Source organism: Hyalella azteca, unplaced genomic scaffold (genome assembly GCF_000764305.2).
Source record: "Hyalella azteca isolate HAZT.00-mixed unplaced genomic scaffold, Hazt_2.0.2 contig9036, whole genome shotgun sequence".
Classification (NCBI taxonomy): Eukaryota; Metazoa; Arthropoda; class Malacostraca; order Amphipoda; family Hyalellidae; genus Hyalella; species Hyalella azteca.
The window spans coordinates 103,443-127,757 of record NW_025939116.1 but is presented as its reverse complement, the minus strand read 5'-3'; the positions used below and the strand labels follow the sequence as shown (position 1 = coordinate 127,757).

General features: G+C 36.8%; 1 protein-coding gene across 1 annotated transcript in view; it reads left to right on the top strand.

The window, feature by feature from the left end:
- The first annotated feature begins 1,560 nt into the window (after positions 1-1,560).
- The window catches only part of LOC108682429 (otoferlin), a 59,478-nt gene continuing 36,723 nt past the window's right edge, over positions 1,561-24,315 (top strand). The window contains exons 1-10 of the mRNA XM_018171587.2: positions 1,561-1,639; positions 3,711-3,769; positions 4,234-4,422; positions 6,981-7,849; positions 11,044-11,319; positions 16,523-16,580; positions 18,019-18,150; positions 18,474-18,536; positions 19,605-19,720; positions 21,316-21,345. Of these exons, the coding sequence (XP_018027076.1) occupies positions 1,561-1,639; positions 3,711-3,769; positions 4,234-4,422; positions 6,981-7,849; positions 11,044-11,319; positions 16,523-16,580; positions 18,019-18,150; positions 18,474-18,536; positions 19,605-19,720; positions 21,316-21,345 (1,871 nt within the window). The remainder of the gene's footprint in view (positions 1,640-3,710; positions 3,770-4,233; positions 4,423-6,980; positions 7,850-11,043; positions 11,320-16,522; positions 16,581-18,018; positions 18,151-18,473; positions 18,537-19,604; positions 19,721-21,315; positions 21,346-24,315) is intronic.

Sequence of the window (24,315 nt, the reverse complement as noted above, 5' to 3'; positions counted from 1 at the left end):
GACTATTCCTCAGCGGTAAATTAAAAGAGTATTTTATTTATGTATGCAAAATTTTCCTATTTTCTTCAAATTTGATTTCATTTTTTTCCATTCTTCTACTCATATTCAGCATAAAATGAACAAAATCAATGTTAATCGTCCGGAGATATATAATATTATTGAACCTTATATTTTGTAATAATCTCATTTGTACATCATATTTCCAAATTAAAAATAAATATTATTATATTAGGCATTATATTATATTATATTTCTATTAGGCACTTGAAGTCGTCGTGTCTTTCTAGGTCGACGTGTCGCTTCTGATAAACGAGAAGTCATTCAGTCGAGTAACGTGAAGGGCAAACTTTATGGTTCTGATGAAATACCTCCTGATGCTTTCCATTATATGTGAATGCCCGGCTAAATATCGTGATATATTGATTTGATATCATTTATTTATTGATATACTTGAAAAAGGCATACAAACATGCATGAAAGCTTCAATCGCCGTTCATTGCTGAAACTGATACAGGTATGTGCATCTGAGCGTCTACCGATACACGTTTATTTAAATAAATACAAGTGCACATGAAAGCTTCAATCGATATAACTCTAAAATATATAGATACAGTTATATACGAAAGTTTTTTAAAATTTTTAAAAATAGAAAGCATTTATTAAAAATAGATGCAAATACTCGTGGTAGTTAAAATCAATAAACCTATCAAATATAGATTCGAGGATGCATATCTTTCAAAAATATTTGCGCGCATGCGGAAGCATATTTCAAGCGTAGAGCTAGGCAATTATTCTCTCTGAACATGGAGTTTCTTAGCAACTTAGTTAAAATCAATAAACCTATCAAATATAGATTCGAGGATGCATATCTTTCAAAAATATTTGCGCGCATGCGGAAGCATATTTTGAGCGTTGAGCTAGGCAATTATTCTCTCTGAACATGGAGTTACTTAGCAACGCCGTGCCAGATGTATAATAATGTTTCAGAATGTATTATGTAACCTGGGATGTGAAGAGTGCACCAATAACATCAACAGACGTGAAATTTATTGTAATGATGAACCATAATGCACGATTTTTCTCAATTTTTTTCCTCAGAGGCTGCAGAGGCTGACGTGGAAGCAATAATTAAAGCGTAATAGAGTGCAAAATTATTACAAATCAAATTAAAAAACTTTGATCGGAGGTATCTGCAGCTTTAGTGTTTCACAATCTATTTTCATTTGGTTTAAATTAACAACATTATGAGCCCAGCCTCTCCGACCTCAGCCAACAATGGATGCAGGCACTGAAATATTGTGCGTGGAAATTGTCCTCACAACTCCCAAAATGTGCACTCCGAGTTAGAATTTAGTCCAAAATCTGATCAAAATGAGAGGCTTCGCGAAGTACAGGTTACGGAAGTCCACGGAAGAGCTTAAATGCAAGTCGAAGCAGCCTATTCAATCCCTTCATCTCGAATCTCTTCAGCTTCGAAGAGGTTGATTTGAAGAAGCACCTCTTCAGATTCCGCTGGACGATTGGCCGAATCTTGTCAGTCCATAAAAATTGGTCGCCGTCATGTCACTTCAGATTTTTGTCCGCCAGTTCGCCAGGGTGCCCCTGAAAGGCGACAAAGTCGCAAAAGTCACATTCAGAGGTGAGTATATTAGTACATATATTTGTTGTATTCTTATGATCCATTAACATTAAAATTACAGATAATTAATTTTGCTCCTCATATTTGCGTACGTGAATTGTGAACCAAATAATATTGAGGAATATTACATGTTTTAGGTTCTCAAATTGGTGTTATTTGATCTGAAATTATGTCATACTAATACGACGTTCTTGTATCTCAATGATTTAATTGCTAAAATTCTAAATTTTTACATATATTCATGTGTGTTGACTGACGCTGTGTGGGAATGGGAGGGAGGTGAATTTTATACCTGAAAGTTTCAAGTCTATAAATGCGGTGGCATTCTTGTCACATACGGCCGGAAGCAATTGCATGGAATGACACGCAAGCGTTCAGCTCTTGAAGCCGCACTGGCGCTTCCCAGCCGAGCAGAGAATCAAACTCATTGCTTGGTTGACACACGTGATGGCTGTCATGATTTACCGCACTGCAAATGATATTCAATTGTATTGTTTGCAGCCGGACAAATTAGCGCATAATTACACGAAAGAAATTAAAATTGTATCCAATAGAAGTATCAATAGAAGAAATCAGTGATTTAAAGGCAGAAATTTAATGTAATTGAATCGATACTTACTGGCCTTAGTCTCTTAAGAAGCTATCAAAGCAAATTGTAACGACGTTATAGTTTCACATCATTCATAAATTTTTCGTAAAATTCATATAATTGTGAAATATAATAAAAAGTTTCGTGCACCGAGGGAAGATTTTGCAGGTATGAATGACACAGCAAAATGATTGCGTCAGTGAATAAGTTAGATAAGAGACAAAAGCGAGGTAGTGAGAGACAAATTCCATTCACAAAAAAAGAGGAATGTATTACCCTTAATACTGCTTCAGAACTTGCGATTAATAGACATATTTTATAACTTATTTTAAGAAACTTTTATATATCATACATGGGAATTTCAGCTTAATATCCCATGTCGTACGGTCAGCTCTGCCATGCCAGGCGTGTCTTGAGTTTAACTTTCGAAGCCTGACGCGTTGAATCATCAGCTCAAAAATTTCATAGCTGTTATCTGTTCATAATTTCATAGGCAAGAAATAACAGTGAAATAAATGTGTTTGTTTCGACCTCATAATTACACGAGTTTACTTCTATAAGTTTACTATAAGGAAGCCATAAGATAATAGCGAGTTAGTCGACTTGGGGAACTGCATGTCTAGGCACGTGTTCTGTTCAACAGCCACAGTGATGAAGATAGAAGGACCGTTTATTGGACAGACAGTAAGGCAGATGGGATACCCAGCTGGTTTATGCGAGTCAATGAAGCGAGAGTGATAGCCTTGGTATTATTTGACAGCTATTGAGGATAAAGTGACCATCACGAGGTCATTTGACTGCCAGTTAGCTTGATGGAATTGCGAGGAATAAGTAAAATCATTCTGAGTAGGATAGTTTCCGCAAGATAAATGCATTGACCACCTCGTAACCAAGGAAACTTGCAATATCAAGAATTTATATATGATATATCTTAAAAAAGTAGCACGATGAATATAACAGCTAAAGATTTTAGTTCCTGAATTGTATAAAAGTATAGTCTTTGTTATTGCCCGTTTATTGACGTCTAATCGATATTTATCTCAAGTCTCTTGATTCTTTCTGAAGTGTGCCGTGCAAGCAGTATGGTTATATATAATATAGTATACCATTACTGCGAGGTTATCCATCCAGTAATGTCAATCCAGTGTCAATCCACTAGATTGACAGTGTCAATCCATCAAACTTAGTGGCGTGCGACAAAAAAAATTAATACGCTTTTCAAGGCCGGTTTCACTCTACTCAAGGATAAAAAATTAATTATTTTCAGTTGTTTCTGGGTATGAATGATTCATGAGCATTTCTTATATTTGGTTATTGATTCAAAAGACACGAGTCTTCATCCAAAAAATTATCCAAGCTCAACTTTTTGATCTGTATTTTAGTTCTGAAACACACTTGATCTCAACCTTCAGAAATCGTTAGCGGAACAATGGAATAAAATAATATAATTGTTATTTAAAGCGAGTTATTCTTACGTTACAGGAGTATCGCTCTTCACTCGAGTTGTGGAAGAAGAAAGCGATGACGTGCTATTCGACGAGGTAGGCAACCGACTGTGGTGAACGTTTGTTGCAGTGCACTGGTTTTTACGCACTGATTTTTAGTACAACAATTTTGATGTATCTACAATTATAAATTTTGCTCCTTCGGCTCCAATTCTTTAATTAATCTTAGCATCGGGCACCTACTTTTTGATGAATTTTATTAGTAGCGGCAGTCAATTTGATAGATTTTGCGATAAGTCAATAATATCAGCACTAACTTTGGATGCGTCACTAATAAACCTAATATCGATCTCGCTTAGCCGATATTTATATTACCACAACTTTAGTTTCAGGCTTATACCAAATGAAAAGAATAGTTGTAGCCAATATAAAAACTTAACATCTAATGTTTTTCTATCTGTTCGATTCAAACTGCAGAACTTGTTTCTAAAATATGTACCTACCTCAATACATGTGCGAGTAAATTTATTTACCTTAATCCTCGGCCCTGCACTCACCAGGTGCTGGAGTGGCCCATGGGTCGGCCTCTGGACCCATCAGAGGTGGTGGAGATTCAGCTGCAGATCTACAGCCGATACTTCAGCAATAAAGTCGCAGCGTCCTATGGTCTTGTGCTGCACAGACTTGTCTCTGAGGGCCATATCGCCATCACCGATCACATGACCGACTCCAACAACAAAGTTATCAAGGTGAGTAAGCGGCCTAGCTTAATAGTCGCCTGAGAGTATGAAAAGAGTTGGCCGAGCCGAGTCACACAGAGCTCACAAGCGGCCCAGAGGCTGCCTTTCAAACCCTAAGCCGAAGGTGACATGGAGCGATTGATTTACGTACTTCCCGAATCCTAGCCGGCCCCTATTTCATGGGTGCCGACACCCATGTTAGGGAGGCTTGATTCCGAAGGTTTTTAAATCTTCTTGTGTATTTTGGACACATATAAACTGTTCTCAGGCAAATAACATCAAATGAAATAATCTTCTGTCTATAGGATGCTGTACATCAACTTTAGTCCAAGTAACTCATACATAGAATATCTTGATTGCAGTCGTAGCTAGAAACTAAATAAAAAACACACGACAAACTTCCGGTCTCCAAAGTTTTCCGACATTATTACCTAAATCTAAGTTGCATTTGATAACATGCCTTGGGTAGATAAGTTAGTCGGCTTAGCTACTTTTTCGGATTACTCCAAACTATTCAAATTAAACGGAAGGTCTACAGTAAATTTTATATGATATACGAAGTACTTTTTCGCAAACCATTATTATAAAGTGAGCTTTGAAGATATATATTTTTCAGCAAAAATTAATTATATATCAGTATTTATCGTTATTTTTTACTGTACTTCAAAAAATCATAGGTGTACTTAAAAAAAACAAGAGCGGCTGGCCGGACAATTTGTCATGATGTAACAGCAATAGGATCAAAATACATTTCAAGTCTCCGCTGCGGGCATGCGCACATCAGGTGTAGGTATAAAATATTCATATACCTGATATACAGATATAAAATATCTGATATACCGATAATGTAAATTTAATGCATCAGATTTACTGTTTTTGTATAAATTAAACTGCAAGTTGAATTATTGTTTATATTCGAATTAAAATGCTAAATTAATTAGAATCAGCCAATTTATCAAGCAACGTAATTAAATTGTCTTTAGAATCTCAACCGTTTCCAAATCGTAAAAGATTCATTCGATTCCAGCGCCATGAATTATACGGTTCATTAATTACTGTCAGGAACAGCGAAACAAGTTTTTATACTTTTAATTATTCGACTGGCGATCTACACTGTCTCTTCCGGCCGTGTAATTTTTCAGGCTTGTTTTGAATTTTAGGGATAAGTCTTTTTTTTTAATTGGCGCCGTGATCAATTATTTTGGTATTTGACGTTGGAGTAATTTATGTTTAACTTCGTTGTACTTTTTCACATGAAGAAATATGAATTTACGAACAAATTAGGAGCAAATTTTTACAAATTAGGAGCAAGCAATTATTATTAATTTCTGAATATAATCAAATTTTGCATTTCGCAGAATTTAGCGTAAATTCTTCTGCTTCAATGTAACACCTGACCACGTATAATAAAAATGTCACTGTGATTGATGTCAGATACCATGCACATTTATATTTAAAAACGTCTTCAGAGTAAGAAATCAAAGAAGTGAATCCAAGTATTTTGCAAATCTCTTTAAAATTGAAGTTTCGCAAAACAGTCGAACTTCTACTTTCATAAAATTATGTACATGAAGAATCCGTGATGAACTTCCAATGATAAAATAAACTAAACAGTAACTGCCGTCAATGAATGAGCCTTTGGTCAAACTGCCTACGCCGAACATGAAGTTTTAGTGAAAATTACCGACTACATGAGCAGAACGAACAGTGTAAAGGGGGAAAAAATGTGCAGATGCAAATTCACCTTAAATGCTTTTAATAACGTTGAAAAAAAGAATAAGATTTAAGTAAAACACCAGCTGCTTCATTTCAAGATTATTTGCTCCCGGTGCAAAAAGCAGGTCGGACAGATTGTCGGGCACACATCCTGTGTCGTCAATTAGCCCGCGCCATCCCTCAGGGCTGACGGCGCACCGACGCCCAGTGAATCTTGTCGAACGTGGCAAGGCGTTTGCTTATTTGCTTCTCGCCTAAACTACATGGTGTTCATGCCTGTCATTGTTTTGGATTGTGATTCAAAGACTGAACAGTTACATATTTGGAGTCTATCGCAAAGCACTAGGATGTTTTTTTAACTATTTGATCATGCGGGATTGCGCTGACACGTTTGATGATTTTGAAACTTAACGAGTTCACAGCGTTGCTTGCACTCTAACTTAGTGTGTGCAGATTAACTCGGTTTTTATTTTCCAGAAGCCCGTTTTGCCGATGTTGAGTCTTTCTGACTTCGGTTCTACGCGGAATTTCTGCACGTTTCAGTTAGTTTTAATATTTATAGTCTATGACTTGATCAGGGGTGAAGTATGGCTCAAGTAATTAATTATCTTCTATACTAAAGTAGCAACGGGTGTTTTGCTTCAATTCATCTGAACGTTTCAAAGATCTGCAGCCACGCAGTGATGAACAGTTTGGAGGACAACTAAGTATTTTTCATTGACTTTGTCTAAACCAAAATTTTGTATTTCATTGACAAAGTACTTTTCATTGTCTTTGTCCAAATCAAATTTAAAGATGTTTTAATTATATCATTCGTACAGTTATCAATAATTAGTTTACGTTGTTCCCAGACAAGACTAGCATTCGAAGCTCGCTACACCCCTCCCTTGAGCAAAGCTGAAGTGGCGCGGAGAGCCGAAGCCTCAAGAAGCGCATCAAAGACCCGTGGTCCCGACGACGAAGGGGAGGGCGAAAGAGCAGGTCGCTTGAGTCGCCAGGGCAGCGAATGTGCCGAAGGAAGACGGACAAGAGACTCCAGCATTGATAGTTTCGGGAGAGAGAACGAAAAGGAGAGTCTTATTCAAGGCAAGACAAATTCCAGTTTCTTGAGCTCGACAACTAAGAAAATATCATCATTCGCTAGTGAAAAGAAAAGATCGTCGGTGACTGATGCGGGCAAAAAGAGCATTTCAAGCGAAGCCGGAAAGCGCCATTCTGTTCATACACCCGAACGAGGTCATTCATCAAAAGAAGATTCATTGAGTCGAAGAAGCAGACGTGACTCTGGCACGGAAAAAAAGAAACTTGGCGCCTACGGAAGAAGTAGTACCATAGAAGGTCAACCTGTTGCTGCCACACCAGCAACTGGTGGGCAAGTTTTGTCTCAAGGAGTTGAGCCTCCTCAGAACCAAACTTTGTTGGGGGAAGACGAGAACGATTCTAGCGACGACCAAAGAGACTTTCATATCCCCGTTTACGATCGACCTGAGGCCGGGGAGCCCGCCGTGCTTCGTGTTGTTGATGAAATCGGTGCTTCTCAGTCACAAAGAACAAGCGGACCTCGGGCTGGTGACAGCGATCAGGATGAAAAGCAAATGCTACTAAATGTCGAGCAGAACATTGCAAACCTTGAGAAGTCGATGAGCATGCAGGAGAGAATATCAGCCAATGCTAATAAGAACAGAAGCAAAGAATCTTCACCAGACACTCCGAGAAAAAGGTGAGTAAATTCACATGAGAGATGAAGAGTGAACGACCAGTGAGTAACTGATTCAGCAAATAGCCCTCTTTCGTGGTGCCTAGAACCTTAACATTAGGAGCATCAAAAGTGTACGGTTTGCGATTTTGAATTTCTCCAGTATTTTTTGTATTATTTTATCTTTTAGTCAATGACAATATGCCATGCGCAGAATACTTTTATGGCCAAAGCGCCACGTCTTGTTCTGTGACGCGACAAGCACCCTGCAGAGTAATTTGAACGGGGGCCAATCAAGACAGGAAGAGCAAGACGGAACTTTTTCTTCGTATTTCCGTGCTGCGCGATTAAGCCAGCGCTCGTGTGGTCGTTAAAGGGGATGTAGCAAGGGAAGCTGCAGGACTCATCAGGCTGCACCTGGCCAGCGGTCTGCCTTGTGAGGCAGACTGCCTCACTCACTGGCCCCGTGAGGAGACCATGAGCGTACACTCACTGGCCGTGTGAGGAGTCCATGAGTGTGCACGCACTGGCCCTGTGAGGAGTCCATGAGCGTACACTCACTGGCCCTGTGAGGAGTCCATGAGCGTACACTCACTGGCCCTGTGAGGAGTCCATGAGCGTACACTCATGCACTGGCCACGTGAGGCATTCGTTAGTATCCTTAGTATTTGTTTGGGACATAGCAGTCCCAGGCCACGATGGATCGCCGCCTCTGATTATCGTTCATCCGCCCTCATTTGGGCCACCTGATGCACGCTTACATCCATGAGCTTACACTCACTGGCCGTTTAATCTCGCTGGCCATAAGAAGTTTATCAGTTGAAGTTACTGACTGTGTGTTTCATAGTGGCCGTAACAACTGTAATATCATCGGTCGCGCGATCTCGCTCACCGAATGTTAGTTTCCGAGTGAGATTGGCTGCATGAACTTGTTGAGTGGGCCAATTCGCTGCTTATGTGGAGTGGGCTGCAAGAAATTGCTTGCTGTTGAAATTAATTAAGTGCCCCACCTCTGCCTGCATAACTCTTCTCTGGCCGGGTATAGCCTTCCCATTGGCCGTGTAGCCTTCTTTGGCCCTTGTTTGTCGTCTAAATTTGCCTAATAAACCATGCACATTTAAAATCTGATAAGATTTTCCCAAGTCAAGACAGAGAGCTTGTCAAACACAATCCGACTTGACTACTACAATTGAAGCCAGCAGAATCTTCCTTCACTTTGGGGAATTTGTCGCTAGATTTTAACTTCCTGAGCTAAATTGTTTTACTCGTTTTGCTCACAATGACTTGAGGCTGCATAATCGAAGAAAACCATTCCTTTATTTTACATGGACAATCTCTGGCTTTTAAAGCGGCAATATACGCAATATATGTTACGTTCTCACTGACCGTTATTGGTCCTGGACATTTCGGGGGTTGAAATTCGTCGAGACAATAACGTTTTAGTGCCTGTGTTCTCTGGGGCGTCGTGTCGTCAAATTGGGCTAGAAGGCCAGCTATAGTCGCTGCTGCGTTCAAATTCGCAAGCTCAGCCTATGATCTCAAAGCAATGCATCCTCTCCTGAATGACTTCGCTACTGGAAGAATCTTCATTGCATTGCTGAGATAGATCGTATTTGGAGACAGATATTTTGGTAATCAGTGCTTAATAATATTTGGCATCACTAGATTTCAAGGATATTTCGGTAGTTGAAAGTCTAAGCAGTACTGCACTTACTCCCAAATTTTGTGCTGTTATTTGTTTCAAAGCACCGGCAGCTCTTGTTGCTTGCCTGTGATCGAATAAAATGAAAATGCTTTATGTGCATCATTGTTATCTTAACGCAGTTATCGCAGTCCCGATATTCAAAACAATAAGCTCTTCGTATATCGTGAAGAGGGCTGAAGTCTCGGACAAATTTGACTTTAAAATGCCGCAACCGATACTAATGTACTATTGAATTCAGAGTTTCAAAGGAAATTACGTATATTGGAAGAAATTAAACAGAATCAAATTTGATTAAATGGTAGAAATTAAATTTTGCATTTTTGCAAATTAGAAATTCTACATTAAATTTCCCGCGTTTCTTGCGTGGTCTTTAAATTTAAACGAAGTGGACAGTAACACAACAATTATCTTCTTCCGCATGCTATTCACTTCGTTATTAATAGCCTGGCCAATTAAATTAAATTGTATTACTAATTGCATGACAATACTAGCACTTTGAAACTTTTAATTTGGCTAGCCTTGGTTTCTTATTATCATTATCGTCCTTACTAGTCTGTCATCGTCATTTGTCTAATTTTGGCTACTTGCCTCTTAAGTGGACCAATCCCTTTAGGTACTTTTTTTCGGTGTTAATCGAATTACTTAATCGGTGGGTTTTATTTATCTTTAAATTCACTATTATATCTGCATATTTAGTAGGCAAATATTAAAATTTACCGCTGGTAGCAACAGCACACCTGGTTGTCGCGGCAGTGTCATCCGAACGCGCTCCGTGCAAGCGTTACAGCTGCCCCTGATCGTTCGTTAACCAATGGAAGCCAAGACCTTGCTCACACTTTGATGCACAAGAGCAACAGCGAAGTAGCTCCAGTCGGGACTATCCTTTTAATTATACAGAGGATCGTTCTTTGCTGAACACACCCAATAAATAATACGAACTACCCTCAATTGCTTCTGTCTTCAAATAACATTGCCAATATAAATGAATTGTTTTAGGGCAAAACATATTAAACGAAGAAAATAACGTTATATTGAGGCCGTGCAATAAATAACAGGAGAATAGGTGGGCAATGCACTGACTAGCCTCCTATCAGACAAAGCATCACACATATCCTGATTTTCTCACAAATTTCCATTAATCAAGTAATCTTCAATGATAGCCGATCTTCTTAAGATTGCAACTAATTCTTTTTTTCTGTTACCACTCACGATGCATTTTATGGATATATCTATGCGCAAGGAGTCCGTACTCTCCTCTAACAGCCGCGGTTTCAGAGCATGAAGGTTCAAATCATGTTTAGACTGTCTGACTCTTGACACAAATCTCACGTCCATCAATCGCAGGCAAGAGGTATTTTCTTCTGTAACTCGAGAAATCTAATCTTTTCGCATCTCTAATTTTTTTTACACGAATCTCATGTCAAACAGTCTTGGCTTTGGCCCAGTGATGATTTTGCTCATGTAATCTCGAGGAATAATCGCTTTTCTCTAATACGAACCTCGCGTCCAACAGTCGCGGCTTCAGCACGGGCATGAAGGCCGTACGTTCACTGGTTCGTCTGGGGCGGCAACGCAGCAAGAGTGCCGGCAACACCACAGACGAGGAGGATAAGTTACCCCTGCACTCTGCGGGGGTGACTGCAGTGTCTGCTCACAGGCGGGCCGAGCCTGGCTTGACTGATGGGGCGAGCGCTCACCAGCAGCCGCCTAGCAGGCCGCACTCGGTCTGCTCGACGCAGTCTGAGAACGATTCGTCGGCGTCTGCACATGCCACCCAGCCCGCTAAAAGGTAATTGCAAACAAGCAATGATAAGCGTGAAAAGAAAAATCACAATTAATAAGAAGTAACTCATTTCTCTGCAGGATTAATTTTATATTAAGATTCTGAAGTAAAACGGGATTTGGGAATTTATTAAACATGTGTGTGTGTGTGTGTGTGTGTGTGTGTATTTAGAGTAAATGGCGTTGTGTGGTAATTTCACTCTCCCGATCTCTCTGTCTTTAATTTTTCGATCGCGTCAGTCAACGATGCTCGCTAAACATCATTATAAAATTACCACCCATACAAAGTGCCTACTCTACGTTACAGATTATGGGTGCAATGCACTATTGAAATCGGTAAAAATTTCACGACTGAGCATTTCAGGAAATAATAGTGTCAATATTAAGAATATTTTAGTGAATGGATGAGCATCATTCGTGAACTGCGGCGTTCGCCTATATGATGGCTTGAGTGTAGGCTGGGCAATGCTCTGTCGTTCTTCAGCAAAAGAACGTTGCTTTGAACCTTATTCTCTCGCAATATTTAAAGTTCCACATCCCGCTCATAAAGAGCCTATTTTATGAGGTGCATTGCGGAAACTTGTAACACAAATACCAAAAAACTTTATAGTAGCATCTTCAAGTTCGGTTTTATTTTTACACCGACATCCCTAAAAAGCGATGCAATTTTCTCTGTCGGCTTCAAATAAATTCTACAGCGCCGAGCATCAATATTTTCAAATTTAGGAAAAAAGTGTTATTTAGTGGCATTGCTTGAATAATTTAGGAGCAAAGTTTTCTTTATTTGTCTCATATATAGCAGGATTCTGTACCCGATTCCCTTCCTGAAGATCAAAACGCTCGTTAGCGGCGAGAGCTGACAGTCAGATTTTAATTTCTGCCTCACTCACTCCACTTCCGTACTATTAGCTTAGGCTTTTGACCGGTTTAATGAGCCCCTGAAATTTCAGATGCTTTTTATTTAAGAAAATATGTAAGAATGGGATTTATGGAACGTATGATGCATGCTGTGCACTTGCAGTACTTCGCTTTAAAATAAACTGCTCACAATAATAATCAGTTTTCGGGGAAGAAAATTTATGTACTTTTCAGCTTTAAATCAATCTGTAGCGGAAATTTAAAGGCGGACGTTACACCGTCAATTTTAAACAATTTGGTGTTTGTGGGTCAGCCAATATTCGATGGGATCGGTTACGGCCGGCAGTGCCTGCTCTTACACGGACGAAATTATCGGTGGATTACAGGTTGCCGTGCTATGGGAATCCAGGTCACTGGTACAACAAACAGAATTTCACAAATACAAGACCTTTTCTAGGTGCACGTTTTTTCGTGGTCAGTTTTATCCAAAACCATGATTGCAGTCAGATTTTATTATCATAAAGTGATCGAAACAAAATTACAGTTACACATAAATTTTAAATTCCCGATGAATTCGACGTTTGAAGTGACTATATAAAAGTAATCGAAGCCAAAAATTTATTAAATTTATGGCGTCTCATTTAATCTCCACGTGCTTTCAGTCGATGCAGATTTTTTGAATTTAGCAATAAATGCTTCAATAAACTTAGCAATACAAGGGTTTGTGATATACAATATAATTTCCTCCATAGAAATTTTCAATTCTTTAAGGCATACTATCTGAATTTGTAAATGCAAACAATGCTCGCAATAATGAAAAATAATTTTTGTTATATATTGAACCTCATGAACTCTCGGATTTATACGAATAAAAAATTAAATGAAAATCCAGAGGTGGAACCATAACTGACGGAATGTTTTTCACTAATACGCTGTGCCAGGATCAAGTGGAGGCATATATGAAGATTTTCACTTATAGCTATATGAGGAGTGTTGTATTAAATACCGATTACAAACTACGCTGCTGCAAGGCTGTTCGCCGTTTAGCTCATGAGCGTCTATAAGTAGCGTTGACAGTTAGGAGTCTTCAGTAGACATTCATGGCCACTCACACGTATTTCACTCACTCGCTAAACACGTGCATCATTCTCTCACTCACTTGCCGCACACAACATCAGCTTACACACAAAACGCACGCAACATCTTTTCACTGACAAAACCAGCTGAACATTTTTCAACGTCTTGTAGGATTGCCTCACGACGATCAAAGTGTGCTGTATTCCCTTACCATAGCAGGCCTAGCTGATGATAAGGGTTCTAAGCTTCCATGTACCGTGGTCATACATCTACCATCTTTACGAGAGGCGAGAAATTTTTTGGCACGTTCGCAATTAATGCGAGTATCTCAGCCTTACATCGACAATAAGATAGGACCTGTAACCCTTTTTTTATGCTTACATGCGACTCGTATAGCCTTTTCTTCTGGGGATCAAAAAAAGGGCGTAGCGGTTTCTGATTTCGATAAAAGGACGTGTGGCCTTTCCAATTGAAGCGATCTAAGGGCATATAGCATTTTCTTATAGCGATCAAAGGACGCGTTGCATTTTCTTATATGAACAGAGGACCCGTAGCCTTTTCTTAACTGCGATCAGAAAACGCGTAGCCATTTATAGGAGCGATCAAAAGTCGCATAACCTTTTCTTTACTGCGATCAGAAAACGCGTAGTCTTTTCTGAAACCAACCAAAGGACCCGCAACACTTTCTTACAGCGATTAAAAGATACGTAGCCTTTTCTTACTGCGATTAAAGACCACTCAGCCTTTTTTCACTGAGACCAGGAAATGCGCAGCCTTTCCTTTATACGATCACAAGGAGCGCAAGATACCGTAACGCGATCCTGTGAAAAGGAGCCTAGCTGACTCTTGCAAGACAATTTCCTACGGTGTATGTTGAGCGACCCAAGTGCATTTTGGCTCCAGTCATGGGTATCGGTTTTCTTTATCCAATTTTGGGTAAGAATTCGTGCGAGGCGTTTCCGAATTTTCCTGTTTATTGTTGTGGAATTGAAATAAAATTCAATCTAGGTTCAGTATGCATCGGTCAATTTGAGATGCATGTTGCTTCCCTTGCTTGTGTAAAGAACTCATAACCTTACATGGCTCTTGGTTTCACTTTAATGATTTTGGCATGAAATAGCTTTAGTTAGTTCGTGAGAATCAACTCAATCGTACTGTGTGTAGATCAGTTTCGCGTTTCATCACAGCAGCATTTTTTTATAAAACGAGTTGTGTGTCTTATTAAACGAAAAACTGGTTTTAAGGAACTCTTTCTCTTACTGAAATCTAAATGCAATTATCTCCTTCTCTCCTACTTACTATTTTTTTGTAGGTAATTATGATGACAAAAGCTGGAGGCTCTCGATTCTAATTCCCTTTCCCTCAATTTTAGATGGAATCTTAAAAAATTCGGCAAAATGTTTGCCTCCCTAACTTCGACTTCGTCAAATTTTCCCAAGGATATTTTCGACTGAACTTAAATCAGTGAAAAGTTATTGGGCAGATTTCTAGCAATGTACACTCGATTCGCAATATTCTGCAACTTTTTTAATTGAAATTATTATAATGATGTTTGGTATTACTTTTAAGTTGCAGGAAACTCGAGTCGATAACTTTTCCCGGTCGCATCATGTAGTTGGAAAAACTGTAATGGACTACTATTTACTTTCTAATTTCTCTATTTAAGCGTGAAGATGTATCGTTTTATTTTTAGATTCGTTTTTATTGCAGTCTCGACCGTAATTTTGAAATTAATGAAAAATTAATAATAATTAGATTATACTCGATTACAAACTTGGCAATATTACTCCTTATATTTAAGTTAAGTTTATAAAAGTTCTTATCAGGCACACGTCAATAAATAGCATTATTAATCAGTGGGTGCACGCTATAGATGGTAATTGCATGATGTGTTGATATCGAGTGCATTCGATGCTTGTTTGGATATGGCAATATTTTCCTTAATTACGATGCCTCTTTTGATCGCGTGTGAATAATCGACCCAGTTTGCTATCAGTTTGCCTCGTTTAATGAGCGTCTCGTTTGATCTCTTATCGTTGTTTGCAAATACATCAAGTCCTCAATTACCCTGCGTTAGCTCTATTAGTTATCTCCTCCAAGCTTTAGACAAGCGTAGTGAACGATTGCATCGAGAAAATTCGTCGCGGTATGGCACATAATTTTTAAGCTTATCCTAATTCTACCTACGTTAATATTGCCGGATTTTTAAAGAAAAATTATCGTTCAGTTGGAAATTTGTCTACTCAAAAATAACTTATTAAATTACTTGTCTTTTGACATAGTTTTCTTCACACTTAATGAGGCGCAAATTGTACCTGTCTATTATTATTACATGTAATCCTCATTATCAATTTATTTATTCCCCGCTGTTATAGCTTTGCAATTCAATATAGAGCTTGACTGTTGCTTGCTCTGTGTCTCGATAATAACATCTTCCCGGAAACATAGGGATATGCAAGTTAAATGAAATGAATATGTGATTGTGATTACATGAATATGTGATTGTGATTACATGAACTCGTTCTGACGGCGCTAGAATCTCAGCAGTTGGCAATTATAGAATGTATTTGCGAATTACTTGATGAATTTTCAAGTGGCAATTTAAATATCTACGATGAATTTTCAAGTGGCAATTTAAATATCTACGATGAATTTTTAAGTGGCAATTTAAATATCTACGGGAATGATCGAAACGTTTTATGAAAATTTTTTAATATTCTAGTGAAATATTATGAATATATAGAAAAATTGAAACAACTGTCTGAATATATATGAGTAAATTAAGAGACATACGTGTTTCTACAGCGAGAGAGCAGAAATAATGCTTTACTAGGAAATATATTGAATAAATTAATTTTATGTAAGTAATTTTAAATAAGTTTTTTATATTTTTCATTGAACTCTATACTTCTTGATGCAAAATATTATTCTGAGGTAGAAAATGAAAGTATATTATGAAAACTTTTAAAAATCTGTTTCGCGTTTCTTTACACATGTCCTGCAGAAAATTTTTTGCTTTAATTAGGTAGAGGATGCACGTCAGACGAAGAGCTATTAATCTTAAAAGAAAATATTCTCTCTCTACCAGCTATTTGGGGTTTAAATTGCATTGTATATTAGCTGTTCAACGAATTAACGTTGTTTCAATACCATTTGTCCGTAGGGTCTCCATAAAAATTAATATCAAATAAAATTTATTGGTTTCGTTTTATGAGCAACTCTAATTCATTGAATTAAAAAAAATAATCTACTGAATTTCCCTTGTTCCCGAACAGACATCGATCAGACACCGTCAACGCCACACCTGCTGAGCTAAAAGCCCAAGACTTTCAGGTGAATTTATGAAGACTTTATGGAATATATCACGAGAAAATATTACGATAGATAATCATAATGTAAAATTTACCTGGTAACACTTTGGTTTTGCTAGAAACTGCTGTCGAGTTCCAAAATCATGTATAATGCATTTTTTACTATACGTTTGATTCTTCTATCTTAATTATTAACTTATGTCAAGTTACGGACTCGCAACATAACTTCAACTGCGTATTTATTAATAATTATAGTCGCTAAATTGCCCATACGTGATGAATTAATTCACTTTTTACCGCTTTACTTCGCACTAATTTCATGTGAATGAATGAAAGATGCAGTATCAAAACAGCTATAAACATTTTTTTATTTGCCTTTTCTGCACATGAACCCTGAGCACAAATACTTTTATTTATAATTTGCAGTACCATCATTCTACGCCCTAACCGTTCATTATTGTGAGTGAACCAAGTTATAAATATCAAAGAAATTCCAACCAAGTTTTGACCCGACAACGTTTTAATTGCAATCTTCTCATGGCATTAAATGAGATCATGAATAGATCGTGATGTTGGGACATACAGTGATGGTGATGAACGTGCGTTGCTCCAAAATTATCATCTTGAATGAATGTATAACTTGAGAATAAATAAATAGGTTTTCAAGAACCGGCTGTATTCAGTGTGACCAAGACATTAATAGCTGAATTTCAAGCAAAGTTTGCTTGTATTTTATTTTATAATTTATACATGAGTATATACAGTATAGAACGGTGGCTGAAATACTGACAAATTTTTAATAAGCGTCAAATAAATTGTTTTGCCCTATATACACAATAAATTTTTGACTAATTCATGACACTCAATGAATGAATTCAGTTCTCACCGAACCATTGTTACTAACAGGCATATAACAACTTTTTTTGCAACGTATTTTTTTGCTTACTGACAAGTTTGCTGTAATCATTTTAAAATAAATTCAACAGGTTTGCATTACGGTGATTGAGGAAATTTTTTTTCGCAACGTATTAAATGCTTGTTAACAAGTTTGTAGTAATCATTTGGAAATTAATTGAACAGGTTTGCATTACGGTGATTGTGGCAATAATTTTTTTGCAACGTATTAAATGCTTGCTAACAAGTTTGTAGTAATCATTTGGAAATTAATTGAACAGGTTTGCATTACGGTAATTGAGGCAATATTTTTTTTGCAACGTATTAAATGCTTGTTAACAAGTTTGCTGTAATCATTTGGAAATTAATTGAACAGGTTTGCATTACGGTGATTGTGGCAATAATTTTTTTGCAACGTATTAAATGCTTGTTAACAAGTTTGTAGTAATCATTTGGAAATTAATTGAACAGGTTTGCATTACGGTAATTGAGGCAATATTTTTTTCGCAACGTATTAAATGCTTGTTAACAAGTTTGCTGTAATCATTTGGAAATTAATTGAACAGGTTTGCATTACGGTGATTGAGGCACGACAGCTCGCAGGCCTGAACATGGACCCGGTGGTGTGTGTACAGATCGGCGACGTCAAGAAATACACCTCCGTCAAGGAGTCCACTAACTGCCCTTACTACAACGAAGTGAGCACTCAACCCGCATGTAATGAATGCATGGCGGCTACTCGGGAACTTTAAACCGTGATCGTTATTTTCATTTTCAGGGAATTTTATTGTAAATATTGTCTCATTTATTACCAGCGATATCTTCGTCTTTGGAACATATATTAAATTGATAAATTAGAAGTTCGTAGTCAGTAAATGAAGAGCGCAAACCGTCAGATTTTTAACTAATGTTAATTTGAAAAGGTATGTAGTTTTCATGGTGCAGTATGCTTTAATGAACCCTAATTGATATCACCCATACATAAATTTAATATACTTTTGTACTTCAATTTCTCTGGCAGTACTTCGTGTTTGATTTCCACATGGCGCCCGCTATGCTCTTCGACAAAATCATTACGCTTACGGTAAGTGCATGCAGCGACCTTATGAAAAAATTTTAGATGGAGTATTTTCGTCAAAGCAAGTTATGATTAAAACCCACCTGCTTTTGGAAATCTTTAAAATAATTCAATAATTGGAATTGGAGAAGTCAATATGTGATATCAGTATCCACTGTAACGCAATTTTTGAGTGCCTAGTAAACGACCGGGTTTACTAAAAACAAATTAATTAGTTTCTAATTATCAGTCACCGAGACTGCGTCTCGATGGTCCAATGTCCAATGTCATTTCGAAGGTGAAATTTTCACGTCCAACTAATCATTTCGGAGGTGATTATCGATCATTATCCTATAAAGCAAATTCATTTTAATCTCAAATTTATTCCTACTTGGAAATTATTTATTTGTTCATAATTGCATTTTTCTTCAATCGATGTCCGTACAAAACAACAAAAGGTTGTATGTTAATTTTTTTTAAATGTTGAATATTGCATTTTATTCGAAACATACATGTTCATAGAGCAACATCCCCAATGTAGAAAACTATTTGAAATGTTTCCGTGAACCTGATATGGAAACGAACCTATTTCTATAACCATGCAATACATTCTATGTATTTTTTGGTATATTTGACTCAGAAAATATATAGGTACCTTGGCTTTTTCTCGTTATGTGCTTGCAGCTCACTTCATGCAAGACCTAGAGTTGTTGTAGTTGCTCATTAATTTATTGTTGTATATTGCCGGACCTTTTGAAAATCTGCCGGAGTTCAGGCTTTTACTCAAGTTCATTATAGAATATTTTCCATCGTGTCGAAAATTTCATTTGTCTTTTGTTCAAAATTTATTTTCCATGTAGTTTTTCCACTATATCTCTACTTGAATATCCTCTTCCTAAAAAATCAAGTTCTTCTTTCATTCTACTTGCTACAGGTTACTTATATAGTTCAAATTTTCAGTTCATTCCCTAAAAAAGGGCTGAATTTATGACTGACTGTGTAGTATTTGTCTACAAAATCTTTTTTCCATCAAAATTGTTAGATTTTTTGCTCTATATCATGTAATTTTACCCTAAAAAGGATCGAAATTTTCAGGCATTACACTCCAAGAAGTTCTTTTCGAAGGGCGAGTTTATAGGAAGCTTCAAGCTGGACCTGGCAACAGTACACAGGGCTCCTGGTATAACAATTCGATATGAGAATATTAATAAGTTCGTATGTTCGGTATGACGAACCACTTTGCTACACGAGCTTTACGCTTCTGGTCTAAACTCAAGCGTCGAAAATCATCGGTGCATTTTCCTACGCCATCAAACAAAGACTATCGTCAGACCATGATTAACCGCTGATTCAATATTTTGATTCTTTAAATTTAACTTTCAATTGAACATTTGCTGATGTCATTCGGTGATAATTTGTTCTGATTAGCATAAAGTTAAATACCTGCTGCTATTCGGGGCTTGTGTTTGAAAGACAGTCGGACAGCGATGATGAGCCGTTGATTTTCTGCTCAGGTTTAACTGGTGTACCGTGCACTTCTAGGCGCTTGATTTTGCTTTGCTTTTCTTGTATGTAGTTTCGCTCTTATCAGCGATCGAAAAACCCAATGAAAAAGAAACGAAACCCTGTCCCGATTAAATGGTCACCATGATTTGAAGTCTCCACGAAAAAGCTTTTCAACATAATTTTTTCGTTGTCAATATCATTACATATTCTAAACGTAATCCATTGTGGTATCAGGAGAATGTTGATCTACAAACTTTGGAAAAGGAAAGCGCCTAAACTACAGCGTGAATGACGAACAAGGTACATTTCAGTATCATCTTACTCAGCAATCATTTCAAATTCCGGAATTATTAGGATTCGATTATTCTTAACAAATTTATTTGAAAAAATAATCTTGCAACACTTGCTCCATTCTTTGATTCATAGCTTGAAGAATTTTTGATGGCATCCATGTCAAATAATCTTCAACGACACTAATCGCAAGCCTAAAATTATATACTTTGATACTTTTCTAACTAGAAACGGCTAAAAATTTTAAAGTATATAATTATGTTCTCATTATAAGAACAATACCATACTCTCCGATCAATATTAGTAAATTTAAACTGAATGATTTATTTGAAACAATCGATTGATTTGGACAAAAATTCCAGTGTATCATTGAAATATGAGAAAATCGTCTGATGGTAAATCATAGCACAAACCTAAATGATCTCACTCGTCATATATTTTAGGCACTATTGCTTCCCCGAAATCCGCACTCACCTTAAACTTCTTGGTGCGCAAATTACTCAATGCTTGCCGTAATGTTTCTCTCTCGAATAATGGTAGATTTTGTTCCTATCAAATAGTCAAAATATTACACTACGCCGCATGAACCGTTTACTACACTCAATAAGTATTTTAACAGACCCGCTAGATAATTCATTTCAAAAGGTGATTTTCGAACAATTCGGCTGAGTACATTTTCCCTTCCAATAGTGTATGCACCAAAACTGCGTTTCTACCATAGCGACGATTGCATTATTTTCACGTAATATGCACTTTACATGACACTTTGAGACCTGCTTTACTAGTGTATTGGTGATTTATTATACCTCTTATAATATTTTTTTGGTAAAGTAATTATGCAGGATACGACTATCAATTATATTAATTTTTTACATAATTTTTAGCGCATTTTCTCATTTATGGAAAAAATGCACCATTGTGCTCGCCATGTCCGTCCGTCCGTCTGTCTGCCCGTCCGTGATTTCATGTTTTCGTCGACGAGAAAATGCGCTCTGTCACTCACTGCTAGGTCTGATAAGGACGAGGACGACATCGAAGGGTCAGTGTCAGTTTATAAATTGTTCGAAAGTTAAACCAATAGAATGCTGCTATTGAATATGTTCTTCGGATGTCAATTTTAATATGGAATAATTTCATAGCCATATGTCTTCATAAGATGAAGTTCCTTTAAGCAGGTTTCATTGAAGACCAGAGAATTCGTTTTAATGAAAAAATGATCTATTGAAATATGATATAATCTATTGAAAAAATTGTCAATAATACGAATTCTCTGGTCTTCAATGAAACCTGCTTAAAGGAACACTTATGACAACCTATATTAATAAGAAGAAGTGCAGACAAAATTAAAATTTTTTCAGTGAATATGAGAGGAATTTTAACCATTTTATATTCCAGCATTCCATTTCAACTGATGAGCTACAATAATATTATAGATTTATTAATGAAGCCCTCGCTGAGATCCAAGAACAAATGAATATTATTTTGGGAGGCTGCGCGGCAAGTTTTTAGGTTAAATGAAAATATTAAGCATCATAAACATTATCGCTGGATCTAATTTTGAAATGTCATCACTCTATTTTGAAATGGATTTGGAAAATTTTTGTCATACATTATTTATTTCTTTAGGCATAAATGCTTTTCTTAGTTTCTACGCATACAAATAATGATCACTATTGATTAGTTCTGAGGTTATTCTTCAGGTGTAATCTAGGTTATTTAAAATCAGCTCAGTAATTGAGCTCAGATCTGAAATCAAATCAAATCATACAACTGTATTATTCCCATGATTAAATCCGCTATGTGATTGGATCATTCTTATTTGAAGCTATTCATGTTAATAGCCATGATGAATATGACGCAATAAATTTGAGTCTCACATGCCAGTAGATGCAGTGTTCTAAATTTTTTATGAAATATAGAATAGCTGTTGCATTCCAATGTGAGTAACGATATTTCATTCAAGAAAAGTGTTGCAGGATTCTTTGTGCACATCTTTTCGGAAAGAATTTGTCGCAGCTCTATGGCAAAAATACTATTAGCCTATTATAGATACGAAGTTAGTTTCCTGATTTTCCACAACTTCTATAGAAATTAGTACTAGCCTCCAGTTAAAAAAAATTTATGTTTAATTAAGGTAGACAAGATGAAATTCAGATTAGGACATGAACTTAATTGCGCTCGATTTACGAACTTAATATTGAATTTCTTTAATGAATTGAATTCATAAATTAGCTTCAGCGAGTAAATTTTTGAACGGCGTCTATGGGTTGAACAAAAAAAAAAAAGAATGGACGCATGAACTATAATATTCGAGAACACTATTTTTTACCACGATTTAGTTAGAAAAGAATTTTATTGAAGTGGCTGGCCTCAATAAGCTTGTCAAATAGATCCTGGGAATTAGATGCGATGGGGTTTTGTTCACGGCCGTTTTGCCTAACAATCACCCGGTAAACACAAGTTTAATCCATGTCTTCGATCAACGATGTATTCCGTATGCAACCAAGCCTAACAGAAGAAACACGAAGTTTAAAAAGATTCAAATATTTCAACACTTATTTATCTCCACGGAGCACTGACACAAACAATTTTGTTTTTCACATTAATTCACCTTGAATTTGAAGCTCACACATTCACGTCGATGGAGAATCCATTTGCAATCTCGCGCTAAAAGATCAAGCTCAAAGCTCGACCGTCAAAACTGTAAAGCCCAGCTCTAAATTTATTCTTTTGATCATAAGGCAGCGGTGCTATCAGCACACCGTACGTAAAGCGGGGACAGAGATTTGAGTGACAATGCAATAATATTTGAAATATTGCTTTAAATAACAGAAAATTCGTTGTTAAATCTTCTTAGAAATCCTCTGAAGCTGACGTATTTGTTTTACGGATATTAATAATAGATTAATCATATCAGCAAATCAGTTCATTCACTTATTATAAATCTTTGATATAATACTAATGTCATGATGATATAGTACGTATTCTAGAATTAAGACTTCGATGAGACGACAAGTTTCTATTGATAGAATAAAACAATAATCTAAGATTATTGCAGTTTTTCTGTTATTCACAGAAGTCTCGATAGAATATCAATGAAAACAGAGAAATTGAAGAACCTGTTTTTATACTAGAAACATTTATTTTGTAATCAGACGAAAAAAAATCCGTTCTTGTAAAATTTACTTCATTGATTCAATGAGCAGTGTGAATAAACGCTTATTAATATCTGAAGCCGGGCATACACCGAAATTTGAAAATACGTCGTTCCATTTGATGTTTTTCCATGCCCAACATGGAGAAAAAGTGTTTCGATTAATGTTGCACGTTGCATCCTGATTTTGTTGATCATTTTCGTTGAATTTGTGTACTAAATACTTTAAACTAATGTAACGAAACATTTACTCGAATAGAAACATGCAACTCTGATATGTGTTTATGAACTTCATGGATTTAGTGTATGTTGGTTTATCTACTTGAAATAATTAATACTTATTTATTAATATAAAAAATGTAACTAATGTTATTAAATAACGGATACAATTTGCAGTAAATTCGTATCGTCGATTGTGTATAAATGTTCTTTACTTTTATATTCCCGCTAAGCCGTAGAACTCGCAGAAAGTAGCTACATTGTTTGACTTGGATCTCTCTGATTTATTTAACTCGACTTTAAACTCAATCGAATTTATCCGTAAAATATTGCTTATATTATTTTTAAATACCTGCTTCTTAATGATCTTTTGTAAAAATCCCTGATAATGTTCTCCCTGCCACCCTCAGGGCCACACCCGATGGGTACGTTGCCATTTCTGCTACGCCGTAACACTGCCTCTCTTTACGCAATTTCAGTCGTCCCTTTGGTGGTTTCCTATCATTTTTAAGACTTGCATTGCCGTTTCCTCAAGTGCATTATTGTTTCATTCTCACGTTTTCATTTTCTCTCCCATCATATATATTGTCTCCCTGGCATTATCGCTGTCTCATTCCATTGTACTACCCCTATGCA